The sequence below is a fragment of the Vigna radiata genome, chromosome 5 (assembly GCF_000741045.1).
Source record: "Vigna radiata var. radiata cultivar VC1973A chromosome 5, Vradiata_ver6, whole genome shotgun sequence".
Taxonomy (NCBI): Eukaryota; Viridiplantae; Streptophyta; class Magnoliopsida; order Fabales; family Fabaceae; genus Vigna; species Vigna radiata.
The window spans coordinates 6,879,257-6,895,522 of record NC_028355.1 but is presented as its reverse complement, the minus strand read 5'-3'; the positions used below and the strand labels follow the sequence as shown (position 1 = coordinate 6,895,522).

Below are 16,266 nucleotides of genomic sequence, written 5' to 3'. Positions count from 1 at the left end.
ATTCTCATTTTTTCAATAATTTTTTTTTGATAATTTTTTTATAATTACGTAACAATGTGTAATTAATCCGTATACAAACTCATAATTATTGTAAAAAAATATTAAAAAAAAAGTTGTTAACATATATATTCCTTTCAAAACGTTGCTTCACTCTCTCGGGTTAATGGATTTTTTTGTTAAATCCAAGCCTCCTTGAAAAGGTATAACATAATTTTTTTCTCACACATAATCTTCCTCAGGACACGTCTTCTCCTTGAAACGTTACCGTTTCTTCTTCTTCTTAAGAAATTAGAAAATCACTCATACTCACAGACTCAAAGCATCAACACAATTTTGTTGAAAATCACTGACGATCACGAATGGACAATAATTTCCCACATCTCCCTATTCTCCAAAAGCCTCTAATCCAGTTAAGTACAATTTTCTTGAAATATTTGATTATTTATTTGAAGATACGATCATAATAATAATAATAATAATAATAATAATAATAAATATTACATAGATCTAACAATAATTAAAAAGATATAAACATGTTTTTAGTTTTTACAAAATGAAGAAATTTTTTAGTTTTAACTAGATATTTGGTTCAGGTCATGGAAACTCACGTAGTGACTAACCATACAAATCATCATCTCCCTCTGCTGCAGCAGATGAGAAAGGGTCATCTGAGGCAGCTGTTGCAGTGTTCTCGTTTCGTTCTGGAAACCGAAACTCAGATCCAAATCCTCGCGACTGTTGCAAGGTCTGAGCAAAAAGTTGGTATTTTCTGATGTCACCATCACTCACACTCCGCCGAGCAAACTTCATAGACTCCTCAAAGTGTGCAGGCTTTATCTCAGAGATCTCAACAATGTCATCTTCTTCCATGGCTTCAGGGTTTTCTCTTTTTCTTCTCTCTTGCTCAATACCCTGTTATTGTAGTTAAACTAGTGAGTTTCAAACTTCCAAAAAATGTTCAAAGACAAGAATTTCAACAACAGATAAAAAGTCACATTACAAGAATGAATGTTAATGTGACATGTGACACTTCCTTTTGAAACAATTCCAGAAATTGGAAAAAAAGTGATTTCTAATATGCTTGATTGAGACTTTCAACATATGATTTAGGTTGGTGTGAGAAAATCTTTGACTTGCACAAGTGCATTCCATCTTACCTTTTCAATGTCTTCCCTAATGGCATATTTGCATGCGCGTTGGCAAATTTCTGTTATGTCTGCACCACTGAATCCATGAGTATAACTGGCAAGAGCTTCAAGATCAACATCCTTTGAGATTGGTGACTTCCTGAGGCATGCTTTGAAGATTTGAAGACGTGAACTTTGGTCCGGTAAAGGGATGTAAATCAATTGGTCAAGACGTCCTGGTCTGAGCAATGCAGGGTCTATGATGTCTGGTCTGTTTGTTGCCCCAATGATGAAAACTGTTTTCTTCGCTGTCATACCATCCATTTCAGTTAACAGTTGGTTCAACACCCTATCTGCAGCACCACCAGCATCTCCCACAGAACTTCCTCGCTGAAGATTGGAAATTTTCAAATAACATTAGAAGATAAACGATATCAGAAACATTCTCTACTTTTGGGTTCAGTTTGGTTTTCCAGTTCAAAGACTGCCTTTTGAAGATATTATCATGAGAAAGAATGTGTTTCTATCCTTTAACAAGTCATAAACAGAATAATCTAACCATGATTATTCAGATGAAGTTTCATACCTGGGTTGCAATGGAGTCAAGTTCATCAAAGAAAAGCACACAAGGAGCTGACTGTCTGGCCTTGTCAAATATCTCACGAACATTTGCCTCACTTTCACCAAACCACATCGTGAGCAACTCAGGTCCCTTGACACTTATAAAGTTGGCCTGGCACTCATTAGCAATGGCTTTTGCAAGCAGGGTTTTACCACAGCCAGGAGGTCCATAAAAGAGAACACCTTTAGAAGGTGACATGCCAAATTTCTCAAACTTCTCAGGATGTTCCACTGGGTATTGAACAGTCTACACACAAGAAGCAAAAAGATTTCTTACATTTGTTTGCAAATGCAAAAGGCTTAACTACATTAAATTGTACATGTGGAACTAAGATACAGAATATCAGAACAACCTCCTGAAGCTCCCTTTTGACATTCTCCAAGCCTCCAATGTCATCCCAGGAAACATTTGGAACCTCCACTACCTGCCAACAGCAATAACACATGATATGGTTCTTGTAAGCAATTGCTTCTGATAGGTCAAAATAACCATGACAGAATATTTTCAATAAGATTTGTATTTGAAATGATTGAAAGAACAACATGTGAATGCTAAAAGAAAGCAGGTTTGATTTGGAAAACTATGATCCTTTTTGTCTTAAAACTTATGAAACCCAATATATTACTAATCAAGCTCTAAAATTTTTGGTTTAAGAGTTAAGAAGCTAAACTCACTGTTTCACGCAGAGCAGATGGGTTGGAAGAAGTTAAAGCAGTTTGGAAGTGTTCATTAGTCACAGCCATGGAGTTCAACACCTCCGCATCAATTGTTTCATCCTCTAAGTCAATCACATCCATTTTCTCCCGGATACACTGTAGTGCAGCCTCCGTGCAAAGAGCAGCAAGATCTGCTCCAACATAACCATGAGTGTCTCTGGCAACTTTTTCAAGATCAACCTGAAATACAAACCATAAAATTGGAGTTGGGAAGTGCAAAATATACGGCCTTCAGAGCATAGTAGTTTCATGGCAACACACTGTGAATAGAATCTTACATTGTCTGAAAGTTTCATGTTCTTTGTATGAATTCTAAGAACCTCCAACCTTCCAACTTCATCTGGTACACCAATGTCAATCTCCCTATCAAACCTTCCAAATCTTCTGAGAGCAGGATCAATACTATTGGGTCTATTTGTGGCTCCAATAACTATAACATGTGATCGGATTTTGAGGCCATCCATAAGAGTCAAAAGTTGTGAAACTATACGCCTCTCCACTTCACCATGTGTCTTTTCTCTCTTAGGAGCAATCGAGTCTAGTTCATCAATGAAAATGATAGAAGGAGAATTCTTTTCAGCTTCTTCAAATGCCTTCCTCAGATTGCTTTCACTCTCACCAGCCAGCTTTGACATTATTTCTGGTCCATTGATCAAAAAGAAGAACGCACCAGTCTCATTAGCCACTGCTCTTGCAATCAAAGTCTTCCCAGAACCAGGTGGTCCATAAAGCAAGATTCCTTTTGGTGGCTTAACACCAATTGATTTGAAGAGCTGTGGATGTCTTAGTGGAAGTTCTACAAGCTCACGAATCTGAGCCATTTGTTTCCTAACACCACCAACATCATCATAACCAACTTCATTTAGTCTCTCTTCATCTTCCCTTTTGATTGGTTCTCCCTCACAGAATATCTCAGTATCAGGTGCCACAACACAGTATTCACTAGGATCAGTCTCTATTACCTTGAATTCAACACTACGCATTCCACCCCTAACAAGGAACAAGTCCCCTTTTCTCACAGGCCTGTACGACTCCAGAAAGTATGCTATAGAACCATAAAACAAGTCACATTCATTACAGATGCAGCAAAACAAAAGAATGCTATTGAACAAGAATTCGACTTACGCTTCAGATATGCATCAAACAAATTGCCAGTTACACCCTCAATGGTGTCATCAATTGGAAGGATATGAACTCGTTTTCCGTACTTCACATCAGGACATTGATTGACAGAGACAACATCTCCAAGTCTCACTCTGAGGTTAGCCCGAACAACCTTATTCATCCTAATTTTTGGTTCATCACAATGTTCATCAACCAGAACAATACAAACCGTATCCCTTCGCTTCTTTCCCTGTGAATGAAAACTATTTTTAGAATCACATTCAACTCTCATTAGCAGCAATATACAGATTCTATGTACCTTTATCAGAACAGTGTCTCCCCGGAATAATTGAAGCTTCTCCATTGTTTCAGGGTGCAATGTAACCACAGAATTATCATCATTAACTGCTTCATCGACAATAAGTCGGTTAGGAGACTTCTTGCGTTCTAATATTGCTGTGGAATAATCCTTCTTCTCACTTTTCCTGCACCAAGCATAAATCAGACCATTGTTAGCTATATTATTATCATTTAAGAAATTTCAAAAGTAATTTTAAACCAAATCACCACTGCTTTGACATTCCACTTACTATATATGTTCATAACTACCATGCTTAAAAACTATAATTACATGAAAACTGCTGTTGCTTTTACCGCTAAACTTTCTCCTCTTCGTTGATGACTATCAAAACCTTAAATTTCTAAGGTACCCTTCTCTTAAATTTACACAATCGAATCTTCGTTGAAAACTATATAATCCCTGTTCCAAACTATTGACTCGCAACCATAATATTTAACTGCTTGTGATATGCTGGGAAAACACACTGACACACAAAAGAGAAGCAAAACCCCAGAAAGACACAAATAAAATAACTCAGTTACAACTAACTGCAGAAATTAATTTTGTGCTGCAAGACCAAACAACATTTTTTTTCTCTGCAATACATGTTTCTCAACCAGAAAAATATACTTCAATTGTTTTCCAATTACGTGTTGTAATAAAAGGAAACGGAGCAAGAACATCACTATTTATTTGAAAAAGAAGTTAAGAATACATAAGAACAAACAACTATTCTAAAGCATAGGATATACATTTTATTACACTAAAGAATAGGTAAAGGAAACCAGAACAATAATAAGAGTGAGAAAAACGCACGAGTCCAAAGAGGGATGACCCTTATCATCGGGGTTAGATGAGGTTGGATCCGCCATGGTTCAGTGGTGGTGATGACAATTCTTTTAGCTTCTGTAGGAAAAAAAATCAATAAATAAGAAGTATATTACTTTGTATTAGTGTTTGAATATGTAAGATTCAAACTCGACACTTCAATATAGTTTCTTTGCTAACGATGATTGAAAAGGTGTATGATCCAAATGAAGCTCACCAAAACGGAATAGTTGCAATAGTAAGCTTAGCTTAGCTTTATGAGAATGGAACATATGTAAAAATGGAAAAAGAAGAAAGAGGAATAGAAAAGGGGTGGTTTTGTTTGGAGTTATGGGACATGACACCATAGTATTGTTGAGAACTCCAATGAGGTGCGTGCGAGTGTCCATTAAGATTATTGGGAGTAGCCACGCATCACCTTCTTCTTACGCTTTCTTATGCCATCGTGTGACTCTTTCGTAGTTTCAAATTACCACCACCGCCTGCACTGTGCTCATTAAAGTCACGCAATATTATTTAATCAATTTAACAACTTTGGCATTAAAAGAAAAAGAAAAAACATGTAATAATTCTTACATACCTTTAATTCTTAATTAATTTTATTCAAATTTATAAATGAGAAATAGGTCTTTAAAGAGCAAGATTCATAAAAAATATTTTCTAATAAATTTTAAATGATATTTACTATATATATATATATATATATATATATATATATACTGTAAATGATATGATATTTACAAACATAAATAATTTCTTGCAAAATATTTTGTTCTCCTACACTTCACATAATTTATCATTGTGTCCAACTATAGTCATTTCGAGATTTGAGAAAATCCAACGTTAAAACTAAAAAATTATGAATAACTTCTGACAACAAAATTATTTCTTAAAATACTAAATTAACTCGTTAAATTATAAATAAACTTAATATTCTGAAACTATCATCACGGTCTCTAAGATTAAACAAAAATAGAAAGAAAGTGAATTCATGCCCTAATGCCTCCTCTTTTCATGGAATGATCACTATCCAAAATTAGAACACGTGGCCATGCACGTGGTGGATTCCGATCCTATTCAGACAATTTCTCATTAACTAGATAACGCTCATGTTTCTTTGTCTTGTCCCTTCCTTAATCTCTGGATGCAAATAAAAAAAAATCATCAAGAAATTTGTTTAAACTCTCTAAATGAAAAAAAAGTGAATGCATCTTTAGATGAAGAATTAAAGAACAGATATTATTGCAAATGTTGTAATTATGGAACTCTTTGACAATTTTCCATCCAATAGTATATAAAAAGGATTGGCTTAAGGGGATATGGTAAGATACCTACAAAGATAATATAGAGTTCAAGATGTTGGTTTATGAATCACATGGAATAAACTTTTATAAAATAAAGCAGTTCTTAATTCTCTTTAAAATAGAAAATGGAAGAATTGATTATTAGAAACAATTAGATATCAATCTTTAATTGGTCTTTAATTTTTTTTTCTAGATCATTTTAGGTTTCTTTTGTATTTACTCCTCTTATGGGGATGATAAGAAAGAAATAAAAATTATGAAGAGAAAGAAACATGAATTATGAATGTGTTTATAGTTGGGACCATGACACTTTCATGTAACCTTTGTCAGTTACTTTTTCTAAGTTTTAATAATTTCAATTTGACCCTTTCAACAAATTGAAATTATTATAATAAACCTTTCATGACATATATGTCCTTAGCCACATTTACTTGATTAAATCACTTTATAAAGAAAAACAAGTTATATATATATATATATATATATATATATATATATATATATATAAATGCTTACAAATGTGTTAGACTTTATGAATTCAAAGTTGACATTATATACATTGAGCATATCCAAAGGTCCCGTTCATTGATTATATCTGCATGTAGAACCAAAACAATTTTCATTGCTCCAATCACAACCAAACGTGACAATGATCACTAATGTTGATATAACCAAATGACATAGATTCATCATGAAATGTGTAGCATAAAAATTATGTGAAGGTGACATGTACACGTCTATTTTCAGCTAGTCCTTACTTTATCGCAATGAGATCAATACAATAACCTTAATATACAAAGTGTAATTTATGAATAATAAACCAGAATGTATGCATACATGAAAACCAAACATAGAACACAAACACACATAAATGACTAACTCCCACTGATTTAATGTCACAATATAACTTGAGTGGTCTTTCAATTCTTTTCATAATCTGTTACAAAAAATCAGCCATATACCTTGACTTGATGTCTCATAAGATTCTACAAATTTTGCAATCATAGTGGATAAAGCCATAAGGGTTTGCTTGGTACTGGGCCAAGAAACCACACCACCAGCTAGCATGAAAATGTAACTTGGAGTGGATCTAAACTATCTTGGCATCCTGCAGAATTGTGTCAGAATACTTAACGATCTCTAATTGGTCTGACCTTATATATGTGAGCTTATAAACTTTTGTTCTCTTGAAAAATCCTCACAACTTTATTGGTTGCTTTCCAAATATCCATTCATGAATTGCTTATATATTTGTCTAAAACCTTAACTATGTATGCAATATCTGGATGCATACATACTTGGACATACATTAAACTCCCTACTGCTGAAACATAGGGAATATTTTGCATTTCTTAAATTTCTATATTTCCTTTTAGGCTTTAATTGAGATTGAACTCGTCTCTCTTAGAAACTAGAGAATCCCCTGATTTACTATCCTTCATGCTAAAAGCTTTAAGTATGTCATCAACATACAAATCCCTTCCTTTTGAGTATAACCCTTTGCCACAAGAAAACTTTATACCTCTCCATATTACTATTAGATTCCCTCTTGGTCTTAAATATTCATTTACTATCAATGGACTTCATACCTTCTAGTATTGGGACAAGTTCTAGAACCTTATTTGTCTTGTATATATTTATACTCCTCATGAAGCACAAGTCTCTAAGGATCTTAAGTTTGTTCTTATAGATATATTGAACTTGCTAGAGGTTCTAAACTTGGTTCATCATAAGAAACTTTATGAATCAATTCACTTTTACCGATTCGTCCTCTAAACTTTATTCTTTCCCTAAACTCAATATCCTCAAAGAATATAATGCTTAGTATCATGCAATTCCATATTTAAGAACTCACAATAGGAAGTCACTGTATGAAAACTATATAGATTATTATTAGTCAAAATTAAACTAGTTCCAACAAAACTCGAATTTAAAAACAATCTAAATTAATTATTTCCAAATTAACATAATTAACAAAATTTGTTCAAGTAAACAAATGAAATCAAATTTCTCCTAAATGACGGTACAACTGAAATGTTTTTCCAAACCAAAAAATAGAAAACTCGTACAAAATAATAATTTAAAACATTATATTACTTCCATCTCTACCGATTTGACATCTCCAAATAGATACATATTTCAGAATCAATTGTCTTTTAATAGCTCATGGCTTACCTAACTTGGATTCTAAGTTACCAAGTTGTGAGGCCTATCAATATGGAAAGTAAGAGAGATTACTATTCAAACAAACAACCTAGAGAGCTATAAAGAAGCTACAACTGATCCACATCGATTTGGCTGAACCTTAAAGGACTGCTTCACTAAAGGAGAGAAAATATTATAGTAGATATTATATCATCTTTATTAATCATTCCATTTACTTGAAATAACAAGTAAGCTTTAGAGCAATAGAGTGTTAGACGTTATTTGCAAGGGTTCAATGGTTTGTAGATAATGTTGAATACTTAAGGATTTTGAGAAGCGTTTAGAAAGCCTTTAAAAATGATAACAAGAAAGAAGACTTGTTTTTATATTGGTTCATTCTAAATTGGGCTACGTCTCGTTCCCCCTTAAGCACTTTTTAGGGGTTTCATTACTCTTCAAAAAGATTACAATGAGTTTAATATTTTTGGTTTTACACTAGTTCAACTGACTAGACAAGTTTCATCACTCCTAGTATACAAATAGTCCAACTAACTATATCATTTAACTTTAGTGAGTTAAACAAACAAGTATTTTAAATCACTTCTGATTCTACAAAAAAATGTGTTTTTACGAAAATTAAGTACAAATTATAACTCTCGTAAAGAGGATATTTTTGCAATACAACGAATATCTGAAAACTTGTAACAAAGATTTTCTTTTCAAAGATAGTGTTAGACGATGCAAACAAAAGATAATGTTGACAGTGTGAGAGCAATAATAATTCTTGATTCTTGTTTTATTCTCTTCATGCGATTCTCTTTATATAAGCTACTTCGAAAAAGATCCGTTACTCAGAGCATTGGCTTTCACGTAGATGTATATGTAGGGAGGGGTTCAACACTCACACATACACATAAGTCTCCACACTGATAAGATATTGTCCGCTTTGGGCCAAGCCCTCACGGATTTTCTTTTGGTACCACTCCAAAAGGCCTCTTATCAATGAAGGTATCTTATGTGTATATAAACCCATGTCTATCTATTATTTTTTTTTTTTATGTGGGACTTTGGTTGTACCCAACATCCTCCCCTCAAACAAAGGACCATCTCCCCTACAGCGGAAGTCTTCTTTCTTATCCTCGAGTACACCATGGTCAACACTTCTCTCTCACAATCCATGGTCAAACACTGAGCATCTCTTGCTCTCCATCTCTCATGATTCACTTCTAGGCTATCGGCCACTGGCCCACCTTCCAGGGCTTCACCCGATCATGGAGGGACGTACTCGTCTGAGCCTGGTCAGCAGACCTGAACCATGGGCTCTGATACCATTTGTAAGGAGGGGTTCAACACTCACACATACACATAAGTCTCCACACTGTTAAGATATTGTCCGCTTTAGGCCAAGCCCTCACGGATTTGCTTTTGGTACCACTCCAAAAGGCCTCTTACCAATGGAAATATCTTATGTGTATATAAACCCATGTCCATCTCTTATTTTTTCTGATGTGGGACTTTGTTTGTACCCAACAGTATAGTCTTTTGGTACGAGGTCAATGCCACATTGTTTTTCCAGAGACAATTGTGATGCTTGTACAGATACGTCACATAAAAGGCATTGAGGAAACATCCCAGAATGTCTTCCTATCTCTTAACATTTTTCTAAACAATGCAGAACTTTTAAATAAAGATTTATCCTTTATAATCTGCACAGATAAAGAGAAAACAACACAACAGACCAAAAAGTATTATTCCTACATTCATTTAAACATTAGACGTTCATTAACATTTAGTTTGATACGTGTATTGATGGAAGTGTCTCCAATCTTCAAGAATGGAGTGGCTCCTTGGACAGAATGACACAGCGGAGATGACAGAATGGTTGATGGAAGCAGTTCACGAAAGGTGTTTGTGAGAATGTCCGGTGGTGTTTGGATGAGTGTAAAGGTAGAATTCTAACTCAGTAGGCTTTCCAAAGAGGAAAGGAGCAAGAGGAAGTGCAAGATAACAAGGCACAAGGTTGAACTCGAGAGCAATGGCTGGATTTCAGCAACATTTCATTACTTAGACTTAAGTTGATTTTACAATGAGATGAAGCTCTCTTTTATAGGATAAGAAGAGCTATCAATCGTGCAATATAAGCTATCCTAAATGCTTAGGGAAAACGTGATGGAAAGCCAAAGGTAGCTTGCGGAGGAAGCTTGTCCAGCTGGCCATGTGCTCCATTTGAAACACGTGCTCAAGGAGGAAGATAACCTCTCATCGCCGTTGGACGGTAGCAAGCACGCCCTGAGTGCTGGCAGCAAAGTCTTCAACTTAAGCTCCTTTGTTATCTCCTTGCTTCTTATTGATGACCTACAAACAAAGTAAAATGTATTTAGTTAAAGAGAATCATGCTAAGACTTTAGAAAGAAAAGATTAAGTTCTCAGTCAACTTCCCTTTCATAGTCTTAGTGTAGTTGATACTTCTTTGGATGGGAAGTCCCTTTAGGGGTTGCCATCATGTACTATAAGGTTTAGCTAAGTCTATTTTGAGTTACATTATGTGTTTAGGATGTTTACACATGTATAGCGTTTAGTGTGCTATCGTAAACATTTCCTTTTCATTAGACACTATTTTGTTGGACACTATTGTTAAACTTCTAAACAAGGGTTGCTAGACAATCTTGTCTTTACATTACTATCTCAAGTTTAAATAAAAAGTCACGGGTGTATTTTGGAGATATAAGAAATAGATTGAAAAGTAAAGTGGTGGCATGATCCAAGCTCTATAGTGTTATAATGGGAAGAAATGCACTTCATGACAATTCACTGTGTTTTGTGAGAAAGCATACATTAATCATCAATTAACAACACCTTACACCCCTCGACAAAATTGGGTTAATGAAAGCAAGAATCATACAATAATGGAAATGGTGAGATATGTGCTTCGTGAGAAAGGATTACCAAAAATATATTTGGTGCATGCTACAAAAACTACATTATTTTAGTTAAATAGACCCCCCCACCAAAGAAGTAGATAGGAAGACTTCTTTTGAGGCTTGGTATAGTTAGAAACCCGTTTTAAAAAAAATTAAAGTGTTTGGATGCTTATGTTTCACTCATGTGCCACAAATTAAGAGACACAGGCTAGACAAGAAAGCCTAACATGGGATTTTTGTAAAATTCAGCTCAATATCTTAGGTTTATGGAGTTTTTCAACCTTCCACAGGGAAAATTCTTATAAGCAGGGATGTATACTTCATGCAAAATGAGAAATAGAATTGGAATAATGTTGAATATATGCCAATAGTTTGCCCTTTTCTAAATTAATATAAGCTAGTTGATGATGCACTTGTAAGAGATTGCTCTCACATACATATGACAAATTTAATGTAGAAGTTCTAGACCCTGGATGTTATTATTAAGCAATAAAAGATCCCAAATGAAGGGTCACAATGTAGGACGAGCTTTCCATGATCGGAAAAAAAGAGAGACTTGGGAGCTCATTGAAAAGCTTGAAAATAGGAAAGTCATAGGTGTGGGTGTTTAAAACAAAGTTGAATGTAGACAGTTTAATCAACAAATATAAAGCAAGGTTATCTGTGAAAGGGCATGCTTAAATTTTTTTAGTAGATTACTTTGATATGTTTGCACCAATTGCAAGGTAAGATTGTTGGTACCAGTGGGGTATGGTTTGAAGAGTATAACGCAGCGAAATTAAACTTAGAGTAAGCGGAAAGCGTGCTCGATCACCTTTTTAAAACAAGTTGGTCCTTTTTCGAAAATCAATTTTCTTTCAGAAAATTTATCAAACAATTGATATGCGTAAACAATAAAAAGTGTAGAAAACAGAAAAACACACAAGTATTTTTATACTGGTTCGATTCAACAGAATCTACGTCCAATCGTTAATCACTGCAAAGAGTAATTAACAGTTTCACTAAAAAATATTTCACAGATTACAATAGACAGTGAATAAGAACTGATAAACCTTCCTTCGTCGAACGAACCGGAAGAATAACACTCAGCCAACTCGAAGAGAACTGCTCCGGCAATCGACCAACGANTNGCGAGNTTCTCCTATTCACNAGATCAGGCANAGCACCTTGCTAACTCGAAGAGAGCTTNCTCNGACTATCGACACANGATACGNGAGCCTCTCCTATTCACGAGACCAAGCAAGGGAACTTTGAACAAGCTACTNAGAACTTCCTNTGACAAACANTATTCTTCTGAGCTTTCANTTCAAGAACGTTGCATTTGAATTTCTCTGAAACCCTACATNTAGCCATNTGCTCTGAATATCAAAGNTNAAGTCCCAACTNCCACGAATAATCGATTATTGTAAGTGATAATCGATTGTTTAAGTCCGTTACAGGTTTTTCAAAATGTGATAATCGATTATATGAAATGATAATCGATTATTCCTTAAGGACTTGTGATAATCGATTATTGCTTGTCCATAATCGATTATTCTAGTAGAACATTCAAGGTGATAATCGATTATTGCCTGTCCATAATCAATTATTCCAGTGGAAAATACAAGGTTTACAATTTATTTAAGATTTTCCTACTACATTCAATTTCTATAAGTTGCTTTTAAATAATTCTAATGTTTTCTTCAAATAAAACTTCTTGCAGCATCATCAAAACAATTCTTTAAGATTTACCAATACTCCTTATTGGTAACAACTCCCCCTTTTTGATGATGATCAAAAATTCAATTTAAAAGCAACTAACTCTGGCTTACCTGCAACACATACAAGCTAACAGACAACAACAAAGTTAGCAGTACCTGTATCAATATTAATTTTTATTATACTTCTATATTTCTCCCCTTATAATTTTTTCTCCCCCTTTTTGATCATAATAAAAAAGATTGATGTAAAAATCTCCCCCTTAATATGAGCTCCCCCTCAATTATATAATGTATGCATAAAATTGACATAAAAGCTCATTTTATTTAAAAGAGAAGGATTACATAAACTTCATAAAGATCACTACGAAAGAGATAAATAAACACAGAGAAAATAACACAACAAACAATCAACTTAGCAGCCTATTTCTAGAATTCAGGACTAGGAGATCTTTCAGGAGGTTGGATATTTAGATGACCCTCGATGTTAGATAGGCGAACATCAAGATCAAGAAATTGATCAACCATGTACTCATCAATAGATTGTTGCCACTCATAAATTTCTTCAAAGTGGGTCTTTTGTGCTAGACTCATATCCTCCAATTGTTTAGATAACCTTGCAAAGTGTTCTTCCATAGAAGTTGAGGAAGAAGAGGGTATGTTGGATGGTCCAGCATCAGAAGGAGCAGCAACACTTACTGGGTCAGCCATATGAGTATCGATGTCATCATTTTCATCTTCGTCAGGATGGTCATCATCTTTGTGGATAAGAACTCTTCCTCTAGTAATAAATACCATCTGACGAAAGTTAGTATCTCCAATTTCTGAACCCAGAGCTTGAATGGCTTGTTCAAGTTGTCCTTCAACATTTACACCTTTGTACTCCAAAATCCTAGAAATAAGAAGAGCATAGGGAAATTGATAGGAATGGGATTTCTTTGCTTTTACCATTGTGTCAGCAATGAGAGCAGGCCAGTCGATGTGTACGTGATTTAGAATCCCATACAGAAGAAGCAGATACTGCTCAGAGCATTGAGCATGGTTGGTTGCTCTGGGACATATAATCCAGACAATCAAGTAGTGAATCATCCTTTCTTCAACTTTGAAACCACCAACAAGCAATTGCCTTCGGTTGGTTTGCTGTTCACGATGGCGGAGGAAGGATTGGAAGGTCATCAACCTGTTGAAATCTTGAAGTCCTAAATGAACTTTGACAGCATCATCCCAGATGGGGAGTTGGGCAACATTGGTCCACACATCATCATCTAAAATTATGCGCACGTCCTTTACCTTAGTGGATATGAACCCATCTCGATATCTCAAGTTGAAGTAGAAAACTCTTATGAGATCAGGATAAATGCAACCATTTTGCTCTACCAGATGCGTGAGTCCTTGACCAGCAAAAAGATCTGGAAATTGGAATCCATAGAAACGGAAAAAGTCAAGGTGAATATACTTTACCGCCATGATTCTCCTTTCTTGCCAAAAATTTACATAGTCCGCATGTTTTCCTTGATCTGATATCCACCCATCAATGGTGGCAGGACGTGGTTGAGAGGAGGAGGATGCTCCAGCAACTCTGCGGCGATGTCTTCTTGAATCAGCCATGGAGGAAGTTTAAGAAAATGAAACTTTGAGAAGGTGAAGAGAAATGGAAAGGATTTTAGCTCCAGATTTTGATTTCAGCAGTATTTGGGTGCAAAGAAGTGTTTAATAATCGATTATGGGGGGCTATATATAAGAAAAATGGAAAAACTAGCCATTTATGGCCGTTTATAGCCGTTATGGGACGCTCCAACGACTCTATTTTTGAAACTGTCAGCGTGATAATCGATTATGGCTCGAGATAATCGATTATCTGTTCAATAATTGCTGCCCAGAAATTGCATGATTATCGATTATGCCTGATGATAATCGATTATCTGTTCAAAATTTTCCAGATTTGAGATTTGAGATTGAATAATCGATTATTGCCTTGTGATAATCGATTATGAAGCTTAAATTTTACGAAAATGAAAAATTTTCATAATCTTTTTATCCTAAGACATATCTAATACTCCTAATTCTCTTCTAAGCTCAAAAAATCTATCCTTAGGTAGTGCCTTAGTGAAAATATCAGCTAATTGATGCAAAGTATCAACATATTCAATTTGACAATCCCCCTTTTGAATATGATCTCTTAAGAAATGATGTCTAATTTCAATGTGCTTAGTTCTTGAATGCATTATGGGGTTCTTGGTTAGATTTATAGCACTAGTATTATCACATTTTAAAGGAATATTATCAAGAAAGATATCAAAATCTTCCAGTTGTTGTTTCATCCACAAAATTTGGGCACAACAATTGCCAGCTGCAATATATTCAGCTTCAGTGGTAAATAAGGCTACACACGCTTGTTTCTTCGAGTGCCAGGACACTAAAGAACAACCCATAAAATGACAAGTTCTACTATTACTTTTTCTATCAATTTTACAACCACCATAATCTGCATCAGAGTAACCTATTAAACTAGGTGAAGCATCAGAGGGATACCAAAGTCCAAAAGAAGTGGTTCCCTTAAGATATTTTAAGATTCTCTTAACAGCAGTCAAATGAGATTCTTTAGGATTAGCTTGGTACCTAGCACACACATATACACTCTGCATAATATCTGGTCTACTAGCGGTTAAGTACAGTAAAGATCCTATCATGCCTCTAAACATAGTTTCGTTCACTCCTTTTCCAGTTTCATCCTTATCTAAATAGCATGAAGTACCCATAGGTGTACGGGCTTCTTTGCAGGTATCCATACCAAATTTCTTAAGAATTTCTCTACAATATTTTGTTTGGGAGATGAAAGTACCTCCATTCATTTGTTTTATCTGTAGTCCTAAGAAGAAATTTAGCTCACCCATCATAGACATTTCAAACTCACCTTGCATTATTTTCGCAAATTTCTCACATAAAGAGTCATCAATTGACCCAAAAATAATATCATCTACATAAACTTGCACAATGAAGATGTGTTTATCTTCTTTCTTTATGAATAAGGTTGAATCAACCTTTCCTCTAGAAAAATCATTATCAATTAAGAAAGTACTAAGTCTTTCATACCAGGACCTAGGTGCCTATTTAAGACCATACAGGGCCTTTTTCAACTTATAAACATGATCAGGATATTTGAAATCCTCAAAACCAGGAGGTTGACTAACATATACCTCTTCTTTTATAAATTCTTTTAAAAAAGCACTTTTCACATCCATTTGATACAGTTTAAATTTCATTAGAGATGCATATGCAAGTAATAATCTAATTGTTTCTAACCTGGCTACTGGTGCATATGTTTCATCATAGTCTATACCTTCCTCTTGACAGTAGCCCTTTGCAACTAGCCTTGCTTTGTTCTTTGTGATGTTTCCATCCTCATCAAGCTTGTTCCTGAATACCCATTTGGTTCCTATGACTTGATATTCATCTTGTTTT

The 16,266-nt window shown here is 34.8% G+C and overlaps 1 protein-coding gene across 1 annotated transcript; it reads right to left on the bottom strand.

Annotated features, from left to right (window-relative positions):
- Positions 1-504: 504 nt before the first annotated feature.
- Positions 505-5,131, bottom strand: LOC106759635 (cell division cycle protein 48 homolog). Its single transcript, XM_014642916.2, has 10 exons — positions 4,955-5,131; positions 4,726-4,815; positions 3,889-4,054; positions 3,591-3,819; positions 2,744-3,510; positions 2,424-2,645; positions 2,102-2,173; positions 1,714-1,995; positions 1,158-1,517; positions 505-912 (listed from the first exon to the last, which is right to left on the bottom strand). The coding sequence occupies exons 2-10, from the start codon at positions 4,779-4,781 to the stop codon at positions 616-618; spliced, it is 2,451 nt and encodes an 816-aa protein (XP_014498402.1). The 5' UTR covers positions 4,782-4,815; positions 4,955-5,131; the 3' UTR covers positions 505-615.
- Positions 5,132-16,266: the final 11,135 nt, after the last annotated feature.

Bases quoted from the DNA above. Each gene is read 5' to 3' on its own strand.
- LOC106759635 (XM_014642916.2), bottom strand. From the start codon at position 4,781: ATGGCGGATCCAACCTCATCTAACCCCGATGATAAGGGTCATCCCTCT. The intron at 3,511-3,590 runs GTAAGTCGAATT...ATGGTTCTATAG, and splicing joins GTTTGATGCATATCTGAAGC to CATACTTTCTGGAGTCGTAC. The intron at 913-1,157 runs GTAAGATGGAAT...CTACAATAACAG, and splicing joins TTAGGGAAGACATTGAAAAG to GGTATTGAGCAAGAGAGAAG.